Source organism: Ammospiza nelsoni, chromosome 2 (assembly GCF_027579445.1).
Source record: "Ammospiza nelsoni isolate bAmmNel1 chromosome 2, bAmmNel1.pri, whole genome shotgun sequence".
NCBI classification, from domain to species: Eukaryota; Metazoa; Chordata; class Aves; order Passeriformes; family Passerellidae; genus Ammospiza; species Ammospiza nelsoni.
Genome location: NC_080634.1, coordinates 93,277,804 through 93,299,942, shown reverse-complemented (window position 1 = coordinate 93,299,942; position 22,139 = coordinate 93,277,804). Strand labels below are relative to the sequence as shown.

Sequence of the window (22,139 nt, the reverse complement as noted above, 5' to 3'; positions counted from 1 at the left end):
TGGTCATTGAAGGGGATCAATGATGGTGCCACATACATGACACACACGGTCACAAAGCACTTTCTACAGGTCATCAGGCTGATCCCTTGAGTTTTATCTGATAATTAACTAAGTGTTTTAAGGCAGGATGGTTATGAATATTTGGCACCAAGGGAATGCTGCACAGCTAACATGGCTGCTTTCTAACAGCATCTCATCTTAACCTGGAGTGCTGCCTCTTTCTGTTGGACACAATTAAAAAAAAGAAAAAGATGCTGTAGCAAGTATAAATGAAACCAAAAAGGGAAACAAAACTGATGATAACATCAAAAATATGGATTTGAAAGGACACTTCCTAAGTGACATTTTTTTACTGTAGCACAGAGGAAATTACTTATGTTGCATATTTTTTAAAAAAGGGTTCAAACTTAAAGTCTGCCAAATGACCCAAAACCCATGAGAATGTAGGGGAACACAGTCCACAGCAGCTGCCAGCCCACAGGTATGGAGGGAATTTGGCTCAGTTGCATCTGGTAACATGACCTGAAGACCAAAATCTTTCACAGGAGAGAAATTCCTCCTGGTAAAATCTGCTGAGGATTATTGACCTCTCTCAAGGCAACTGCTGAAGATACAAATGCATTTACACTCTGCAGTCAAACATGACCTTCTCCTTTTCATAGGTGTTCCTTTCATATGATGTGCATAGGAAAACATGCAGGTATGCTGAGGGCTCCCACCTGAGGATCCCTGAGGGCCTTGCACAGACAAAAGCTCAGCACTGACCCTCTGGCAGGGCTGCAGCTTCCAGCAGTGACCCTGAAGGAAACCAGCTTAATGACTGTGAAAAATGCATATTTTATGATTGGCTGTTCACAAATATTAAAATGAATATTGTATGTGCTATGTTAGAAAGTTATGCTGTATTAATTTTCTTAAGTAGGGTGTTAAATATAGTTTTAGGTTATAACATAATGTTAAAATAGAGACTATGCTATGTAAGATACTTTTTTTAAAGAGAGGACTCACACCAGATAGCAGCCACAGGACACCTAAATCTTTCAGAGAAAAAGAATTTATTGCACCATTATCAGAAGAAACCTCGCTCAGCCCTGAAGATGCCGTTAGGATTCAGAGGAAGAAGTTGACACTGACCAGACAGAATCCTGTGTTTGAATGGAATTTATGCATCATGTATGAGGTGTATGAATATGCAACAGGCTATTGCTTTTAAGGTTTAATCCTCTGTTAACGTGTGTCCTTTTTTGGGTTTACTCTTTGTTCTTATTGTCTCGTATTGTCCTAAATCCTAATTGTCCAAATTTTTATTACTTGAATTATGTTACTATTTTTATAACTGTTTTATTACTATTAAAATTTTAAAATTTTAAAAGTAAGTGATTGGCATTTTTCACAGTGACTCAATGGCACGTGGTTAGTGTGGGGTCTATTCTCCTGTCACCACTAGCATTCTAATCCAGGGGGAAACTCTCCTGTGTGAAATGGATTAGGCTCTTGGAACTGGTTTGAACCTGCATTTTCCCTGCTTGGAGTTAATGTCACAGTTTGGTAATGGGAGAGCAGTGTTTCAGAGAGTTAGGCTGTGAAATTTGCTCTGATTTGTAATATCTACAATGAAGAGGAGACACGAGCCATGAGCTGGGGAAACATCTCCAACACCATCAAGCGCATGAAGTGCAGTGGCCAGGCTAAGAAAGTCCCACTGCAGCACGTCACGTCTGATGCTGGCAGGAACATGCCTCAAGCACAGCTGATGTGCTGCTCCTGCAGAGCAAGCTGGAGCTCCTCAGAAGGGTTTTCCTCATGCAAGACTGCATGGGGCAGCTCCCTAGACAGCTGTCCTACCATCAGCTGCTTGGAAAGGAAGTTTTGCTGATATAAAAGCTCAAACAAGAAAAGTAGGACTGTCACCTACTGATTCTTATTCAAACAGCAAAATCCTGCTGGTCTAGCACAATGTAGCATCACATTTTGTGACTTTGAGGAAACATGCCCACAGCACCATGGGCTGAGCAAGTGGGATCCCTTAAGGGCTGTCCCAGGGCAGCATCGGACACAAACTCATCACGCAGAGACAGGGAATATGATGTGAGCAATCTATCTGGGGGCTCATTCATAAAGCCTGGCTCCACTAGTCATGCTCCTCACCTATGACTCCAGCATTTTCTGATTTCCAAAGGAAGTCAGGAGAAATATTTAACGTTTAAAACCTTTTTTTTTTTTTTTTTGAGGTTGTTGGTACATATCGGAAACTGGAACATTCTTGAAAAATGGGATTTCTAGCTCCCACAGGTGGAAAACCCTTATTCTGCAGCACTGCAGCCTAGGTCACACTGTGCTGTGGGTCCTTTCTGGAGGGTGATGGTCCCCAGAGGATGAGGTGGTTAAAAACACTGAAACACTAAGAAAAGACAGGCTATTGTCCATGGAAGTAAATAAATGCAGGGAACCCACTCTGACAAGACAATTGTTTAGAAGTCAGACAACACACAACCATATGTTTTTCTGTATTTCTGTTTGTGTTTCTGGCTGCTTACCCTGTGTGGTTTGTCCGGTGGGCTTTGTTTTTGTCTGGATTGCTACATCTGGCTTGTTTTGACTGTCAGCTGGAATAGGTAGCCACTGGCAAGCAGTGGGATGGAGAGTGCTATTTGCAACTCCAAACAACTGCCTTTCACACAGAGTCATGCTAATGCTCTCTGTGTGCATTCTTCATTCAGGGGTCCCCCAGGACCCAGATTTATGACAAAGTGCAGTGATACTGGAGAAACAGCCTGGCAGCCCTATACTCACTTCTATGGTTAATCAGCTTTAGTATTCCTTGTTGTCCCTATTGCTTCAGCAGCTATAAGCACATAAAAGAGATAAATTGGAGAAAATGGGAAAGGCCTCAACTGTAATATTTTGAGTATTTTTTCTAATACCAAGAACAACTGGATCATATTTTGCAATCTGAACTTTAATATTTTGCTTTCTTAAGCTGAGGCTGCCAGAATTTTGCACTTATGCAAAAGCAGTACAATTACTGTGTCTCTCTACATCAGCACTACAGAAAAGAAGTCAAGCTAACATTAAATCATCCAAAGACTGAAACCTTCTACACCACATGTCAGTCAAGAGCTCCCACAGGAGCAATACTGAGCCTCTTCCACGGGGTTTTCTAGTGACAAACTTGCTAGTTTAAATTTCTATTTCTCAATGTTTTCTGAAAGAAAAATGTGCCAAAAAAGTCCTTTGGCTGAGCTCCTCCATGGCAGGGGCTGAGTGAATGTGCAGAGCCAGCAGCTCTCCTGCCAGGCAGACCTCAGTGCCTCTCACACCAGCTCAGGGGGTTCCTGGAAACTCTGTGTCCCCACAGCCAGGGGACACACACCCAGGCCTTGCTGGGACATTGTGGAAATCTTGCTGTCGCTCTCTGAATGCTTCTTCAAGGTCCCAAAGCAGAGGGGAGGAGCCTTCCTCACTGACTAAGCATTCATTCATGTCCAGCTGAGGGGTGGGTGGTTCTTCCTCAGCCCTCACACATCCTCCCTTGCAGGGATCCTCCTCCAGCAGACCCCAGCTTGAGGAAAACATCTCCAGGGCTGGCTGCTGCTTCCAGGATGCACCATGAAGCTCTGTCAGACAAAAACATTCACTTACCAATTGCCAAAGGCAATGAATTTCAGCCAGGTTGGAGCCTTGTCTGCAGACCTGCTCCCATCCATACAATGCCCTGTGCCTCTGCTGGGAGGGAAGCTCAGGAAGAGAGAGGGCTCAGTGCCAGTGAAACACTGGGTGTTTTTCACATAGGCTCACCAGTATTAAATCAGAGTCCATCTGAGGAGGACAGTTCTCCAGCTCAGCTCCAAGGACAGTGGCACTGCTGACACAAAGTTGTGGCTCCTCCCTCCAGCTCCTGCATGCTGGCAAACAAAACCTCATGCCAAATAAAGAGCTGCAAACACTTTGTTACAGCAGTTTGGCTCTGTCCCTGGGCAGGATTGCACTCCAGGTCAGCTCAGCTAACAAGGTGAGCTGACCTGGAGCAAACCACATCTCCACAGGAAGGCATCAGGAAGACACCAGTTACACTGCTCCCAACACTTATTTTCCCAGAGGGTGACTGTTTTTCTCTTACAAACACCAGATGTGTCTCTGTCACTGGGATCCTAAAATCTTGCATCTTATCAGGTCCAGTATGGTGTACATGAGGATCATTTTGCAATATACCTCTAACTTTTCTCAGAACCACTGAAGGAGCTTTTGGCAAACAGAGCTAATTTCTGGTGCACAAACTGGACAATTATTACTCTGGTGCAATAGTTGTACCCCACAGAGAAGCTTTCTTGGCCCAGGGGCTGATTTGATGAAGGAGAGGTGGTGCCAGTCCCAGAGGAGCTGTGCGTCTGGCCTCAGCCTATGCAGAACCACACCAAGCTCAGCTCTGCAGCCTCTGCTCTCCGTCTGATGGAGGCTTTGAATCTTCTTGCAGGAACTGGAATTAGCTCATAAGAACACTCACTGTGGGGACTCCCTCCCACCTTTGGTGTTCGGCTACAAAGCAACTGCTGGGGGCTGCACTGAGGCCTCACAGTATTTCTGACCCTTGCACCAAAAGGAGACAGCAAAACACAAACCTGTCTTTGGGTCCAAGAGGCACCACCTGCGGTTCAGAAGAGACCCAGGGTGGGTGTGATACAGCAATCATTGCTTAAATCTGCCCAGCATGGGCAGGCAACAGCCACTGGCCTCATGATGGGTCCAGTTCTCTGTTATTTAGCAGCATAGAAATACTCAGTGTCAGGGCTGGAAACAAGGTGGTGAAAGGGAATGAGGGGTTCCCATGCCAGACCAATTTTCCAAATCATGAGTCACTTCTAGTGTGCATTGGTGCTTGATCCTTTTCCAGCTAGTATTGAAAAGAAGACAGTTGGCATCCAATGGGGGAAAGAACAAAAAGCCCAAAAGAATCAGGCTCCCATTGGCAACTTTTTTAGAGGAATGAGCAGTTTCTTTTTGGCTTGTTCCTAACTTTATCTTTCCCAAGATAGGGCATGGTGTCTGTGGGGACCAGCTGCAGCTCCAGCCAGCGGTGGTGGCTGCACCCCTGTGGCCTCCTCTGCAGGGAGCTGAGCACCAGAGCTGCCCCTGTGCCAAAGAGCTCCCTGTCTGAGGTGGGTACAACACTGCTAGGTAACAAGGACAAACAGAAACTTTATATTCAACTGGAGTACTCTGTGAAGCTTGCAACTTTTAAGTCTGCACTCTGTCTCCACACAAAAAAAAAAAAAAAAAAATCCCCATGTATGCAGCTGGAGACTTGGATGTATTTGGAATATTTGTCCATTGGTAAGAGACTCCAGTGGCAAGTCTGTCACCCTACAGGATAAATCAAAAATTTAAAAATAGATACAAGGGTGAAGCAGTTTTCTCTCTGGCCATGAGGTAGCACCATTGAGCTACTCACAGCTAAACCCAAAGCTCACCTGCCCCAATTTTAGAAGCAGTGGTTCTGCAGACACAAGTTGCCTGTCATTTTACATTGACCATCCCAAGAGATGAGGCTTGCCACTGTGCTAATTTAGTGATGAGTCAGGCCATGCCAACCTCTCCTGGCCATTTGCCCCTCTATGACCTTTCCAACTCCTTGCATGAGAATCAGCATTGTATTGGCCATGCCCATGTCATGTCCTTACCACGATGCCCTGGGGCCCCTGGTGAGGGCTGGTGGGTGCAGGCTCTGCCAGGCTCTCAGCTGACCAGGGCTACTCTCAGCCAGCCCCACCACACAGCTCCCCAGGCATGAGCAGAGGGAGTGGGACAGGCTCAGACTGCAAACTGCAGAGTAGGAGATCCAAAAAATACTTACAGGTTTGAGTGGGGAGCTCAAATTGAGCTCCTAGTGATGTTTATTGTGTTAAGTACATGAAAAGACAGAAACAGACAAGTCAAATCTAATCTTGGACACCTATATTTCATTAAATTACCCACCTCTGGAAGACATTGAAGAATTGGAGAAGAGCATTTTGCTGCCAGACATTGTCTGGAAAACATTAGATCATGACCTACAGGACATCCACTTTCCTCCCAGGCAGCTCTCTGCATTGCTTTTGTGTACCTTTGCCAAGAAAATTCAGAACAGAGTGAAAAAATCCAGCTTGCATGGATGCTTTGCTGGCCCCCTGCAAGCCCATTGCTCTGAAGAGCATATTTCCTACAGCAAAAATGATCTCAGGGAAAATAATAGAAAAAGAATTATCTTATGAAAAGCTATTTCCATCTGCAGCTGGGATGGGATGCACTCAATGGCAATTCAGGGAACACTACCCCTAGCCTTTCAAGGGGGCTGTATGAACATCAGATTAAATTCTTCAGCTCCAAATGGCATTTACATCAGGAAAAAGGGAATTATGCTTTCCAGAGCTTCTAGGGACACAGACTGTGCTGACATTCCATGACACTTATTTCCCTGTGCAACATTGCCAGGGGCAAATGCAAGAATTGCCCAATATTTGCTGATGATGTATCTGATACACAAACTTTTTCACAAACTTTTTTTTTTTTTTTTTTTTGCAATGATTGATTTGGTTGCAGCAAGAGAAAGTATTGTGCTTTTGAGGAATACAGCAGGACTTCCCATGAAGCTGGCAGATGTATGGTAACTTGGAAGAAAACGTGTCAGCCCCACTGATAGAGGCAGGGCAGAGGGGGGAAATGTTACAAGAGAAACATGGAGTAAAGTTGGGTAAAAGTGGGAGATTTTACCCAGCCTGCCCACTATGCTGCAGCAAACCTCGTGCTTTGCAAGATGGAAAATTATCTGTGGTTCCAACAAACACCACAGGGCTGCTGACGTGCAGGCAAGTCCTACAGGAAGGAAAGCAATGGTGACCTTGGAATATATTTTGGATGCCTCAGTCTGAGCTGGAGCAGCTGTGCTGCAGACAGCCCTGCACCACTGAGGACTAAGGGCCACCCTCAGGGAGCAGCACTGCTCAGACTCTGCAGACCTCTGGCTGCCTGACTGCAGGGAGGTTTGCTGGGAGGTTTTGGAGGAAGGCAGATTTCTCATTTCTTTCATAATTCTAACAGTCAACAGACGTGATGTCCTCAGACCCCCCTCACTAAGGGCCAGCTGACAGACAGAGAGCTCACACTTCAGTTTCTGGTCATCTTCTGAATATCTTGGTGAAAAGCAGAGCTCTGGGTGAGCCATTGGAACTGCCACAGCTCCAATAGTGCTGCTGGTATGTCCCAAGCACAGAGAGCAGTGGCAGCGAGTGAGCATTACTGAGTGTGACAGGGGCACCTCAACACCCCAACATGCAATTCTGCTGCATCTGCCTCTACTGAATTGGGGTTAACAGTGGTGGCAGTGGAGTCTGGCTGGTTTTGCATCTTCTGCCTCAGCGATTTATAGATGCAAGCTCACGTTGTCCAGAGGGTTTGTAGGGCCAGTGTCTCCCAGAAAAAATCAGAGTAGGCAAGAGAGAAGTTTGGGAACTGCTGTCCTGTGTTTAGCAGGGAATAGAGGTGCCTTTTTTTTTAAGATTAATATGCCAGCTCTTAGTTTTGGTAGGATTTGAAAGGATCTAAGGCTGCACAGGCTTTTCTCTCATCATGGAAATCTGAGCAGAATGCTCAGCTCCTCTGTTTCAAGGGAACTGAACGATGAGCAGCTCCTGTGACTTACCTCACCTGACTCCAGAGTTTATCAGGGGCCCTTGAAGTCATGTCCCCTGGACTTGCTCCAGAAGCTGTTCCTTGGAGTCAGGAGCTGTACAGGCAGTGACAGATCATTTCTGCTTCTCCTCTACCACAGCAGAAACACACCAGGCTCAGGAGTGAGTGCTTGGGATCAGCTCAGGGCTCAGCCAGGGAAACACCATCAGCAGCCCCCAGGGATTCTGTGAGGTGGAATCTGTTGTAGGCAGTGAAGAGGATGCACTACAATCCCTTTGTGTCTCCAAAAGCCTTCAGTCCAGAGAATGGCTTAGGGGAGAGCACACAGTGGGATGCTGAAGCTATATACTCAGGGTGAAGCATAATCCACCAAGGCCTCTCAACTGAATCCAAGTCTTGTTTTGTTTGCTCATAATTCAAAACCCTGAGGTTAAAGCTTTTAAAACCCATTTAACAAGAGGCAGTGTTTGTGACTTGGGCTGATATGAGTGTTTCATACACTCACTGCCCCAAAAACATCTCCCAGAGCAATGTTCAGATCTCTGCTGAGTGAGGCAGGGGAATTCCTCTGTTAGTGAATGCCAGGCTGCCAGAGAGCCCAGCTCTGGTAGAGCAGGCTAAAGTATATCTGCAAAATGAGTTTTTGGCTGTGTGGCTCTCACTGCACCAGGCAGAGGTGGTTTACCTAGAGCATCATGCTGAGTGTTTAAAGCAAAATTTACCTAGAGCATGCAGCACCTCTCTCACCTTTGAAGCTAACATGCCCTGGGGGGCAGCAGAGATTTAACCTCCAGCAGGTTTCTCACAGCTGAATTTGCTCTTCATTCACCCTTTTCTTCATTTTCTGTTGCAAATCATAGAGAGCTTCTCAGTGCTGGAAAATGTTTCTGCTGGGTTTTAGCTCAGTAGTGCCCTCCCCAGCCTCTGAACAAACACATGGAACACACAGCTCTCATCAGTGGGAAGTGGCCTCTTCACCTTCTGCTGAGTGTAAATCTTCCAGCATCATCTCACCTGTGTCTGTTATAAGAGAAACAAAACAGATAGCAGGGAAAGGAATACTGTATCTAACATTGGTTTCTTCTCTCACAGTCTTTTGTATTTACCCCAGTGTCACTTTGAGAAGAGCAGCCTGAACCAAAACCACCTCACTGGTGCAGGATGAACCTAATTTTGTGCTTTGCCCACAGCCCTTCCCACCAAATGCTTTGTACTACAAAAGCAATGACCATGGTGGAAGAAGAAGGTAGAATTTAGATGACAGGAAATGGGTGTGAGACAGACCAGCAGCAGGAATTTAATGGGGTGAGAGCAGATACTCAGCTAAACAAAGCCACACATTGAAGAAAAAGGAGCATGGCTTCAGCATAGCCCTTTAGAAGTGAGCATTAGAGATCACAGCCTCACCCTGCACCAACCACAGCACCTCATAATGGATGTAATTCCTCTGTATAAAGTGTCTTGGACATGCAGCAAACCAGACTGAAGCTCTGTTTTTCTGTTTAAAGTAGCATCTGCTTCTCAGCTGGTCCATGTCAACCCTCACAGCCAAGAATGAGATACTGCAGCATCTGGAGACAGACATCTCAGCTAACCAAACACAAACCATCCAGTCTGGCAAACCTAGCTGAAAGCAGCCTGTGCCCCCAGCACACAGGTCCTGCCAGCCCTGTCTGCCCTGGGGAAAGGCACAGAATGCTGACATTCAGGGCTGTTGCAGAGGAGGAGCTGGCTGAGAAGTGCTCTACTCCCAGCTCCAAGCCTTGGCTCCAATCTCAAGCAAACATTTCTTAAGAAGGGATATCTGCAGGCCACGAGTCACGTGCCTGCCAGGGAAAAACCACAGAACAAACAAAAAGAGATCAGCTGATCTGTGCAGAGCCCTGGGAGAGAGCCACACAGCCAGCATGATTTATGCTTCCTCTTCCAGGATGAGCCCTGGAGAGGTGCTCCATGGGCACATGTTACAGCCAGTGCCAGCTGGGCACGGCTGGCAAACTCCCTGAGCTCACACAGCCCTGCCAGGTGCTCCATGGGCACATGTTACAGCTTCCCCAGTGCCAGCTGGGCACGGCTGGCAAACTCCCTGGGCTCACACAGCCCTGCCAGGGTTGGCTGCTAGCCTATGGAGGATCTGCTCCTTCCAGGAGAGCTGCCACAGCCATGCCCGTGCCATGGGAGCTCAAGAGGGGCTGTGGAGGTCAGGGTTTGATTAAGAGGTGCCAGGGACAAGGTCTGAATGTGTGATGCTCAGGAGGGGACATGAAAGGAAACTGTGGAGAAAACTTCTCCCCTGTCCAGCTGAGGTGCAGATCCCTCCCCAGACCAGGTCTGAGCAGCTCCCAAGACATGGGTGCTTGTTTAGCACTGCTCCTTCTCTCTCCTGCCTTGGCCGGCCTGGGAAGCAGCCCAGCCTCTCTGGGGCTGGACACCAGGCAGAAGCAGAGGTGGTTTGCCAGCAGCTCCCTACTAAGGATTCCACTCTGCTGATAACCCCACCTGATCCCTGCAAACAAAGCAGTAAGGCACAAAGGATGCTCTCTGTGTCTTAGGGATGCACTTGAGAGTTGTTCTTGGTCAGCTGAGGAGCTCTAAAGGAGTCTCACAAGATTCAGGGCTCACAAGATTGATCAAATATAGTATATATAGTATTCTTGTTCTGCTAGTGCTTGCAAAAACAATAGGATGATATACCCACTTCCAAATTTAGGAATGCCAGTATCCTTCACATTGTTTATAATTTTTTTTTTCCAGAACATAAATCCTTTGGGCCGTAAATCCTTTTGTCACATCTAATGTGGATGTGATGGCAATGTGGATGGGATGTACTGCATTAATGCTGTAAGGCCCTCTGGCCTTGGGTTTTCTTTCCAGCCACCCCAGAAATGACCACAGGGCCACCTGTAGCTCTCTGAGCCACACCACAGGAATCACTGGAGGCACTGGAGACTTAAATACACAGTCATTTTCCAGTGTGAGTTTCACAATAAGGATGCACAGCTCACCCAATCAATGTGTTTCCTTTTGCACTTTGGAAAAGAGGACAGAACAACAAATCAGGGGACCAGAGACTGTTAAAAATTAGAACAATATCCCCCACATGCAATACAAGAAGTACAAAGCAAACCAAAAGCAATGACCAGGAAATTCATTGCTGCTTTGGTGCTCTAGAACTAAGTGGTACCACATGGGAATTGCCACTCTCCTTGCACTGAAGCAGGAGGGGTTCACCTTTCTCATCTGGCTGCCCTCTGCCAAGCAGGAATATTGTTTCATCTGGCATCAGTGCACAGCTGAAAGCATTGGGGATTTGTCATGCAAGGCTTGAACCAACCTGCTCAGATTCTGCCAGCCCAGGTTTGTTTGGAGGCCACACTGGGTCCTGGCAGCTTCCAGGGCTGTTGGAGCAGCCCCAGCTTTGTGCCTGACCAGGTGTGGTCCTGTCCCACCACAGGAGCCAAGGAAAAACAACTCAGTTTGAGCCCTCAGAGCACATTCAGCAGGAGCCCACGATGGGCTCACATCCCACCTGGGCCCTGCGTGGCACCCCTGGGCCAGGCACCCTCAGAGCCAGGAAAGCATCCCTGGGCTTCTCCTGCTCGGGGTCAGCCTGTGCCGAACAGCACACGCTGAGCCGGACCCGGGGCTGTGGGACAGGTCCTGCAGGAGATCCTGCACCCCCATCTAGTGGCCTCTGCGGTCCCTGTGGCACCAAAGGCAGGAGGGAAAACCCTGAGAGGACATCCAGGGCTCCAGCTGCAGAGCGGGGGTGTCACTGAGCGACAAGGTACATCACAGCAGCTGGGACTCCCTCCTGTCACCCTGCCTGTGCTTCCTCTCACCAGCTTCAGGTGGCTGTCCTGTAAGAGATCCTGCCACGTTCTCTGCAGTCTACAAAACAGAACTGAAAATTTTTCAGGTTTGATTAATTTAATCCTAAAGCAGACAAACTAAAAAGTGTTGTGAATCAGTTTGGAGAGGCCTCTCTCTTTCCCCTGACTATTGGAGGATGAGTTGAATTGAAATGTCATGGTGGACATCTGCAACTGAGAGGCAGATTTTATTTTCTTTATCTTATGATGTCTTATTGAATCAATTTAAATACAAATCTTGCTTCTCACAGATATCACAAGAGGTTTGAGATTGCCTGTTTAAGTAACACTCCAACAGTGCTGTCAGAGTTGTGTATGAGCATATTCAGCAGAACATCATTCCCCATTCCCTGCAAAAGAAAACTCATTCTGGTTTATGCCATTTCAAAGCCCCTAATGTCTGGTTTTGAACACTCAGCCCCTGCCACACACAAATACTCAGATGAGTGAAATTTTACAGGCAAGGATGCTGGCATAGTTGCCTGTAGCATGGAAATACTTCTCTTTGCATCCCATTACCTCCAAGCAGCACTGAGATTCTTGTAAGGGAAGAACAAAACTTCCCAGAGAGCTCACCAGCTTTGCTCTTCCTCCACTGCAGCACTGTATCCCTGCCCAAGTGACCTCCTTGACTGGGTGAAAGAGCAGTGCTGCCTCAGAGACAGAGGCACTCTCAGGAGCAGCCAAAAGCCCTGATCTGAGGGGCAGCTGGGACGAGGGGTCCCCTGGAGGTCCTTTCCACACTGAGTCTGCTGGTGATTAGTGATGGCAGCCAGGACTAGGGCAATGGTGAACACAAGATCTGAGACACCAGAAGGGGCAACAGGCTGGGCCTGCACCTGGGACAAGAGGAAGGTGCTGGTAAGCAGGGTGTGTCTCCATCTATTCTGTCCAGGCACCAGATGAGGAGAAGAAATTGGGATAGTTTTGGAAGGGCAGGGCCAAGGAAGGCAGGAAGGCAAAAGAAGTTGTGGCAACGTTGCCTGCAGAGCCTGGGAAGACTGCCAGCAGCCCTGCCCTGCAGCTCCCACATGCAGGGAGCCAGGGATGTGCCCCACTCTCCTCCCTGCTGGCCCCAGGCAGCTGCAGGGGATCCATGTACATGTGGCTGCATGGTGGCTTGTAGGGTTTTCAGCTCTGAAGAAGCACAACAGAAAACAACAGCTCTCCTTCACAGCAGGAATTGCTTAGGCAGGAGAAACATGCAGAGAAATTTAATTACTGGACAGCTCAATTAAGAGAGCATCATTCAGCTTTGGGAGCCCAGTGGGCAAAACCAGTTCTGATTTTTCTACTTTAGGCTGCCCATGGCATCCTGGCTCTTGCTTTACATTGACTGTGTCAGGTCCCACCACAAGAGCTGAGCAGGCCCTTAAACACCTGAGCACTTGGCCCTTTCCAGCCCAGGAAGATGGGTCCTGTCTGTCCATGAGATTTTCATACCTTTCTCCTCCTAATGAGACTGATACTATCTGCCCAGGCCTGCCAGTGTCTTCATCCCCTCTCCTGTAGTCACAACTTCTAAATAAAGCCAAAACATCAGCCATCTCTGACACCAAAATAGCTTGGGCACCAGCTACTCTTCGGTGAGACTCAGTGCTTAGTCCTCTCAGAGGGCTCAACAAACTGCTCTCTATGAGGGCTTTTTGCTCACTGTTCCCTCTTCCTGCATCTTTGGCAGAAATTATACAAGGAATGATGATATTCAAACAAAGGAGATTGAGGCCCAGGTCTCTAGTGGGAAAACCAGCCTGGATCTAGTGGGCTGGTGGGGAGGGTATCACACATCCTCTCTGGTGGTGAGGCTCTCTGGGTGGCTTGTCCGTGTCAGCTCTGTTGGTGCAGGTGTTTATGAGACTGCTGTACCCCTGGTTAGGTAGACAGTCCAGGTTTTTCCAAAATCTTCTCCTAACAACTCCTAATTATTTTACTGATTCAGTTTCATCAGTACTATTAATGGGATGCAGAAGCACAGCCAGAATCTCTCTCAGGGGGCCTTACCACAAGAGAAGACATAGCACAGAGCTGTTCTCACAACACTGGGTGCAGGGGAGGCAAAGCATTTGCATCTCCAGACACCATAGATGAGTCTGTCTATTTTTAAAGTTGCTTTTCTCAGCTGTGTCCTCTCTAGTCATAGGCTCTCCTGGCTGCCAAAGAGATAGCTTCTATAGAGAATGAGAAGTAGGAATTCTAGCTAAGCTGAAATGCAGAAAGACTTGCTAAAGAAAGTAAAACACAAGGAGATTCAGGGTAGCCCTCCCCTTTTTTTGTGCGTGATAAAAATTTGTATTTTTATCAAGTATGTCTTTCTTCATCTTTAATTCATAAAACTCACTTCTTGTACTCCCATCATTAGATTTCTCTACACAAACATGATGACTGTAGTTTTAGGTTCCACCCCCAGAGAAATATATGGCTACATTTATCCAAAGTATCTTTCTTAGTCAATTAAATTTACAAATTCTTACCTTTGGTACATGATGGCAATCCTGTGCACTGCTGTCATCTCTAGCAAAACTTACTCATTTGCTGTAAGAGTCCATATCTAGGTAGTACTTTTGTTACGGCCTCAAGCAAACAACAAAAAGTGTATTTCCATTTCACAGCTTTAGGACAGAACAGTGCAACTGTGACAGAGGTTAAAGATGATGAAATTATTTAGTAAAGTCGGACACCATACAGACCCCGCACTTGTAGAGAGAATTTGCTCTCAACACTAAGCAGACTGGTGTCATCCAGGGCATGCTTTTGGTTAAGATTCAGCAGAGCAAGGTTTTCAAACCAGTAAAAAGCCAATTTCTGTTTTCACCACTTCAACATTCCTTACATCTAGCCCAGGCTGCTGGTGAGCCTGTTTTTTAATCAATACTTCCACATCATTTTTGCAGGCAAACCTACTAACACCAGGCACCTTTGTGGTTCAAAGTCACAGCTTTGCACAGAACCAGGAAATACAATAATGTTAAATTTTCAGGTAAATCAGAGTGGCTCAAATGGAGTAGCAGAAGAAAAATAAGGATTGAAATTAAAGGCATGTGTAATTGGTCACAGGTTAGGAGGGCTGGTTTCTATCCTCAAGATATGTTTTATTTTAGGAATCCAGAACAACTGATTCATGATTACTTTTTGCAATCTTTTCTTTCACAGATCATATCCAGAATCTTATCTGGGAATACAGTGCTTTTGTCTTAAAACTTCCTCCATTCCTCAGTACCCACTTGAGCTCTGGAATAATTTATTTGCCATTTAATGACAGTAGCCCAAGAGCCAGAAGGAAATGCTGCCTTCAGTCAGCCCTGCTAGCCCAGCTGCAGTGCACCCACAGAAGGTGGCTTGTGGGAAGATGCTGTTCTTTATCTCCAAGCACCACCCACTGTCAGTCCTTACACCATTTTCCTGCTGCAGAACCCATTTCCTGCACCTAATAATGGGGGCTGGAAGGGCTCTCACATTCTCCTGCTGTCCTGTGAACTTCTCACACACACCTTTGAGAAGGTAAAACTGCAGAGAGTACGGCAGAAAGAGGAGGGGAATCACACTGAAGTTCAGGTGCCTCAGACAGCTGTGTCACACAGCCAGCTGCCTTACACATCTGGGTCCTGTCACCCCATCAGCCCTGCCCTAGCATACTGCTTCAGCAAGGGAGAAAACAGGCACAGGAACTTCTCTGGCAGTAGGAGTCCCAGGAGAGAACAGCCCAGCTTCTAACTATTTTTTCAATCAAAAATAATTTTGTTGTCTTTCAGCCTCAGAGTAGAGAAGAAAACTGACCTGATGTGTTTACTTATGCCTATGCTTTTTCCCCCCCTATTTTCTTCATTCCAGACACAAGGGATGCCATCCCAAGTTTCCCAATCAAACTATTTCTCTTGTGGGTAGGATTTCTGACTATTTCTGAAGATAGCATCAGAAACATATGCTGCAGACAGACAGGAGATAGAGGCTAAGCAAGTACTGGAAGCCCAGTTTTAACACAACCCCCTCACCAAACACACAATGTTATGCTGTAAGAAAAGCAGATTTCAAAGATTTCCTATTGACTTAAGCTAAGCTATGTTAGCAGGAGATGAAAATTATTATATATATACCAGATGGGACTGAGTGAAAAAGAGACAGAGCTGGAAATGATTCTACAGTAATTTTGTATTTAACTCTTCTCATTTCTTACAAATCTTGTGTCAGTTTCCTACCTCATCTTATGTAAAATTTTGTTTTCAAAACAAGGTTTACAGTTCCTCAGCAAAACCCTACATGTACACAATTGCAGTTAAGTTCACCAGGACACTTGTGATGTGTCTTCCACCACCAGTTTGGTTTTTGTTCCTGGATGTGGTTTATCTGTTAAACCACTGCTGTCACTCACTCAGCCTGAGCGTGCCTGCAGCAGCTGGGCCCCAGCAGCTTCTCGGAAGCGCAGGCCTGGGTTCTGCTGAGACCCACCCAGCAGTGAGAGTCACCTTCAACATGAGCTGAGTGACACATCCTGAGTGCCAGCCAGCAGCTTTCCATCCTGAGGGGCATTGCCCAGCCTCCCTGGAACGCTCCCCAGGAGAATCACAGAAATTCTAGGTTGGAAGAGACCTTTAAGATCAAGTCCAACCCATGTTCTAACACCTCAACTAGATCATGGCACCAAGTGCCACATCCAGTCTTTTTTTAAACTCTTCGAGGGATGGTGACTCTACCACCTCCCTTGGTAGATGATTCCAGTATTTGACCACTCTTTCTGTAAAATACTTCCTCCTTAATTCTAGCCTGTATCTCCCTTGACACAGCTTGAGACTGTGTCCTCTTGTTCTGTCTGTTGATGCCCGGAGAAAGAGATCGACCCCCAGCTCACCACAGCCACCCTTCAGGAAGTTGTAGAGAGTGATAAGGTCATCCCTGAGTCTCCTTTTCTCCAGGCTGAACACCCCCAGCTCCTTCAGTCATTCTTCATATGGCTTGTGTTCCAAGCCCCTCACCAGCCTCGTTGCCCTCCTTTGGACACGCTCAAGCATCTCAACGTCCCTCCTAAAGTGAGGGGCCCAGAACTGGATGCAATACTCCAGGTGAGGCCTCACCAGTGCTGAGTACAGGGGAAGAATGACCTCCCTGCTCCTGCTGGCCACACCATTCCTGATACTGGCCAGGATGCCATTGGCCTTCTTGGCCACCTGGGCACACTGCTGGCTCGTGTTCAGCCGACTGTCAACCAGCACCCCCAGGTCCCTTTCCACCTGAGCACTGTCCAGCCACACCGTCCCTAGCTTATATCGTTGCAGGGGGTTATTGTGGCCAAAGTGCAGGACTCGGCACTTGGACTTATTGAACTTCATCCCATTGGATTCTGCCCATCCATCCAACCGTTCCAAGCCCCTCTGCAAAGCCCTCTGTCCCTCTAACAGATCAACACACGTTCCCAGCTTAGTGTCATCTGCAAATTTGCTAATAAAGGACTCTAAACCCTCATCCATGTCATCAATAAAAATATTAAACAGAACTGGCCCCAGCACAGACCCCTGAGGGACACCACTGGTGACTGGTCGCCAGCTGGATGCAGCATCATTCACCACCACTCTCTGGGCCCGGCCATCCAGCCAGTTCTGAACCCAGCAAAGAGTGCTCCTGTCCAAGCCACGGCCTGCCAGTTTGTCTAGGAGTATGCTGTGGGAGACAGTGTCAAAGGCCTTGCTGAAATCCAAGTAAACACCAGCGTGTGCAGCTTGTCTCACACCTCAGAGCCAGACTTCTGTGCACATGAGAGGACAGGTAAGCTCCAGGAGTAGGAACAGCAGAGACCTCAGTAAGTCCAAGGCTTTGTCACAGGACAAGGGTGGTGGTTCCATGGGTCTATGAGCCAATCCATAGGCATGCAGGGTGCTGTGGGCTCAGCTCATTCCTCCTGTGTCCTGGTTCAGGGCAAATTTGGAAGAGAACCCCCAAAGGGCTCCTCTAGGAAAGCAGATTCGATTGGCCCCGCCCCCCAACCATTCCGGGAGAAAATACCTCCTTGGAGAAAAGTGGAAAAAAATGTTTATTAAACAATAAAACCTAAACAATATTAATCAATAAAACTCCTTGTTGCTCCAAAAGAGATGACAAACTGAGAAGTCCCTCCCCGGGCTGCAGCTCAGCTCACTCAGTCTCTGGTCAGTCCCTCAGTGCTGGAAATGCCGTGGCCCAGGCCCGGCCCGGTGGGCCACAGGTGCAGCTGCCGGTGCTCCCCTGGGTGTTCAGTCCAGAGCAGGTTTGAACAGGTCAAAGAAAAGGGAAAGAAAACCACAGTCCAGGGAACTTCTTTGCCTCAGCTAGCTAAGCTAACTAAAAGCAAAGGAGAGCTCTGTCCTGCTGTCTGTTTGCAGACAACACAGTCCAGGAGCAGAAATGTGGAGGAGTGATTGCAGTGTCTGAAAACAAACTGCACGCTTCTTCTCTCCCTCCTTCACTCTCTGGAAAAAGTCTTAAAGGTGTAAAACTTATTATTCAGCATAAACAGAACAAGACAATTGGGGATAAAAGCATCATATAGTCAATGTAGGACACCCTGTCCTTTCAACATGGCCTCAGCTCAGTTACTGTGCAGTAACACAAGGAACCAGTTCAAGATGCTGACCTATCTGAGCAAGCTTTCTTTGCTAAGGTAGTTCATGGCTGGCTCAGATGCCCAGTCTGCCTCACTGCAGAGTCCCATGGGTGCAATGCTGACAAGAAAAGGGGTGGGTGGGGATGGGACGAGGAGCAAGGATGGGACTTGGCAGGTTTCACTCATAAGGATCTCCATCCATGGCCTCCACTCTCAGCAGATGATGTGCCAAGAGGCATGCTGGGGGCCACTGTGAATTTAAAAAGACTCCAAACGTGGACACAGTTCTCAGAAATAAACCATTTCTTTTAATTGGCAAGTAGAACACACATTACAGGTCATTAGTATTTTATAAACAATATTAAGTTACAAATACATGTTAAAAATTGCAGTTCATGGCAGCTAAAAGCTTGGAGTCCTAAATGCATCTTTGCAATGCTTCATTACTTCCCTTTCCCCAGTCTGCTGGGTGAAGATGAATAAAAGATCATCTATCATCTACTAGAAGGTGGTCTACTATATATTCAAACAAAACCAAAACTTAATTCCTAAGAATATCACTAACAGAGGCATTCAAAGTACTTTAGCCATCTTAAATCATGTCAGATGCAATGAGGACACGGTTAAGAATTATTCTTTAACACATGAAGCAAAGACAGACATCTTCACATTAAACTGATCCACGCTTTCTGATCCAACTCAGCTTAAAACCTGTACTAGCTTCTACCCCACAGAGGCCTAAAGTCCATCATGCAGGCTTCCAAGCCATCAAAGCTAGATGTTTGTGTATCAGACCCTTACACAGAGAAAAATTATGGTGTACAGCTAAACAGCATACATAAATATGCATTGAATATTCAGAAGATCTTTATTCCTTCTCCTTTTGTTGATATTAGTGAGATACACAGCTCATTCCATTTTTACTATACTCATAGTATTACCAAGTTATCATTATGCATGTTAATATACTAAATATCATTTAACAAGTCTCTTTTAAAAAGTATTTAAAAACATTTTTGGAAAAGTAGAAATCTATTTTCCAGAAAAGCAAGTGGTACTAGGATAGCATGGACTCCAGTGCATAAACATCCTTTCAGAGAAAACCCATCCTGATGACTTTTGTGCCTGGGAATCAGCATGTCTCAGCTGCCAGATTCATATTCTATTTGTCCTTCTCACTGTGCTGATAAAAGGTCATCAAAATCAGCTTACCTTGCCTTTCAGTTGGCAGACTTTCAAAGATTACCATTCACTGGACTGTGTAAGAGACACATAGCTCTGACATGAGTTCAACTCTTTCTTACTCATATTTATGAGAGTCAGTTTTATTACACTGCTGAGATTGCATCTTCAAATCCAAAGTCTGCTGAATGTGCCTGGAGAAATGACTTCGTATCTCAAAAATATCAAGAGTACCATTCAGATTTGAATTTCTATTAAAAACTGTGCACAGTTAGCAAAAATTACACTGCTGTAAAAACAAAAGGCCTGCTCCTTGGCCTGCTCAGAATACACGCTACAATGTAGAGGATTACACCAGAGGGATTTTTCTCTGCTTCTTTTCTAAATGCAGGCATTAAAAGTAAAGTGTTACTAAGCTTTTCCTAAGAGAGCACACAGGGGATATGGCATAATATACATTAATCTGGAACAAAAACCAGTAACAAACGACCTTTCTAGAAAATGCTGCATATTAGCAGCATGCTTGGTTTCCAAAACACAAGGAATTGCATGGGAGTTGTCAAGATGAAGTCCACACACCTTGATCATTGAACTGATCACTAGATTCCAAGAAACCAAAGCAAATTTAAAAATACACATGACAACTGCCTAGAAGGCAGGGTTTTATCATCTGTCAATAACCAGATGAATAAAGTGCATAGCAACTATTATAACAGTTTCTTGAAAAGAGAATACATTTACCAAGTCTCAAAGTTTGTAAGCTTGACACTTATCCATACATTTTGCTACATGTGTGGCTTCCCTTTTGTTTTGCTATTTAGCATCACTAATCAACCCTTCAGCACTGTCCTGCGATTTCCTTTGCACTTCATATGGAATGTGCTGAGATCTCTGACTGCTGCCTGATGTATGTCTGGAAGCTCTTGTCACCAATGGGATGTTCTCTAAAAGAAAAGAAAAAAACAGTTTTACACATAGAGCCATCTGTCAGGACATTAAAATGTCAGAACAGAAGGTGGAACACACAAGAACTTCTTCCCTAAATTTGATTTTCAGAGTTGCAATTGTAATGTTAACACTGCATTTTACTTGAGCTAGAACTGACTGAATTGATCCTCTCTTTTGCCAGCCATATGCAGAAAGCTGTATGTGTACACAAAATACAGTCATGTGGCTGTGTCAATTACTCTTTCCATTTTTAAACCAACACTCCAAGATAAGCTGGTAAACACATCTATCTTCTGCTATTAACTACTGCTCAGCTCACCAGCATGGGCTCAAAATTTAAAACCAACAGTATAACAAACCCACATTTAGATTTTATGAATGAAACTGCATTAAAAACAAGCATTAAAAAATGCACTTCAGTGCTTTAAAATATTGTGAAATAAATACTAAGTCACAGTGCTATTCTGTATGTATTTGCAGGACCTTTTTTGGACAAAATACAGTGAAACCCAGAACATAAGCAAGGGAAATACCATCTTCCAGGACTGTTCCCGTTTGTACAACCCATTGCACTTACTGGCTTCCATACTTTGTCTTCTTAAATTTATCCCTCTTATATTGAGCGTGCTCCTGCTCTAAATTTCCAACACCTTCAATAATCAGCTTTAGTGTTTTATATGTCTCCTTAGGGTCATCAATAATGAATGTAGAATACTCTTCCTCTTCAGGTCCATCATACACAGATTTGCTCCCACAGGCCTCTGGAGAAAAAAAAATGAAGTACAGGAATAGATATGAGGCAAGAGGGAAAAAAGCAAGACAAGCAGACTAAAAATATTCAGTCTGGGCTTCATATAGTTTCTTGGTTTGCTTCTGTAGGGCCACCACACAACTGTGGGTGACATCAACAGCAGAAGTTTTGCTGGGCTGTTGGGAGGCACAGAGGGTGTCCCATGCTCGTTCCCTCCTCCTCATCTTGTACAGAAAGGGCAGCAAGCCTGGCAGCTGCTCCTGGCTTGGTGAGAAGCTGTCCTTTGCTGCAAGGCAAGGCTTTAATCTCAATTGCCACTATCTGCACCCCATGCACACATTTGGAAACTCACACAGGCCTGCCTCTGCCACTGTGCTGCCTGCTTTGTCTGCACAAAGTCAAGTATTCACTTGTGGGGACAAGTTCCACCGCCAGGCAGCAAATACAGGCTGAATTTGAAAACAGTACAGGCTGAAGTGGTTGTGTTTTACCACATTACCCCTAAAAGATTCATACAATAAGCATAAGCAGAATATGCCATAACTACTGCCTGGCTGCCTGCTTTATGACATATCCAAAGGGGCAAGTTATCCTTCTATTCCTTCTGATCTTAGCAGGGAGCCCTCCTGAATAGGAGATCTGGACATTGACTACACATGAACATCCACAACATAGTTCCCATGTGATCTACTCCTGCACTGTAGTGGGGAGAGAAGGGGAGAGAAGGGGAAAGAGTATTTTACTTTGTCTCTCCTTCTAGCTTTACTGCTGTCCCAGTCTCAGCTTTCAAATTCCCTTCCCCTTGCTGCACTGTCTGTGCCAGAGCTGCGTCCTTTTACCCGGCACTGACACTTGATGCTGGCTCTGGCAGCGAGGATTTGGAACAGGGGAAAGCTGGGCGCCAGTTCAGACAGCTCGGAAGTGGTGAGGATCTTGAGTTTGCAATTGCACAGCAGCCAGGAACAGATTAAAGTGCTTTCCAGTCTGTGTGTTTGACACCACTGGCTTATCTCACATTATAAAATAAAGTCCTATTTAAAGATCAGTGCCATAGTGAAGGCTTCCCCGCCACTCCCTGTGCTAAACTGAGATTTCAAGTCTGGCACTGGGTACACCGGATACTTCTCTTGGCATGCCTACTAGTACCAACTTC

The 22,139-nt window shown here is 46.0% G+C and overlaps 1 protein-coding gene across 3 annotated transcripts in view; it reads right to left on the bottom strand.

Moving 5' to 3' along the window:
* Positions 1 to 18,390: 18,390 nt before the first annotated feature.
* Positions 18,391 to 22,139, bottom strand: part of RASA3 (RAS p21 protein activator 3) — a 152,862-nt gene continuing 149,113 nt past the window's right edge. For all 3 annotated transcript variants that reach the window (XM_059493761.1, XM_059493759.1, XM_059493760.1), the window contains 2 exons: positions 20,813 to 20,996; positions 18,391 to 20,231 (listed from right to left, as the gene is read on the bottom strand). In XM_059493761.1, coding sequence (XP_059349744.1) covers positions 20,156 to 20,231; positions 20,813 to 20,996 — 260 coding nt within the window. In that variant the 3' untranslated portion in view covers positions 18,391 to 20,155. The remainder of the gene's footprint in view (positions 20,232 to 20,812; positions 20,997 to 22,139) is intronic.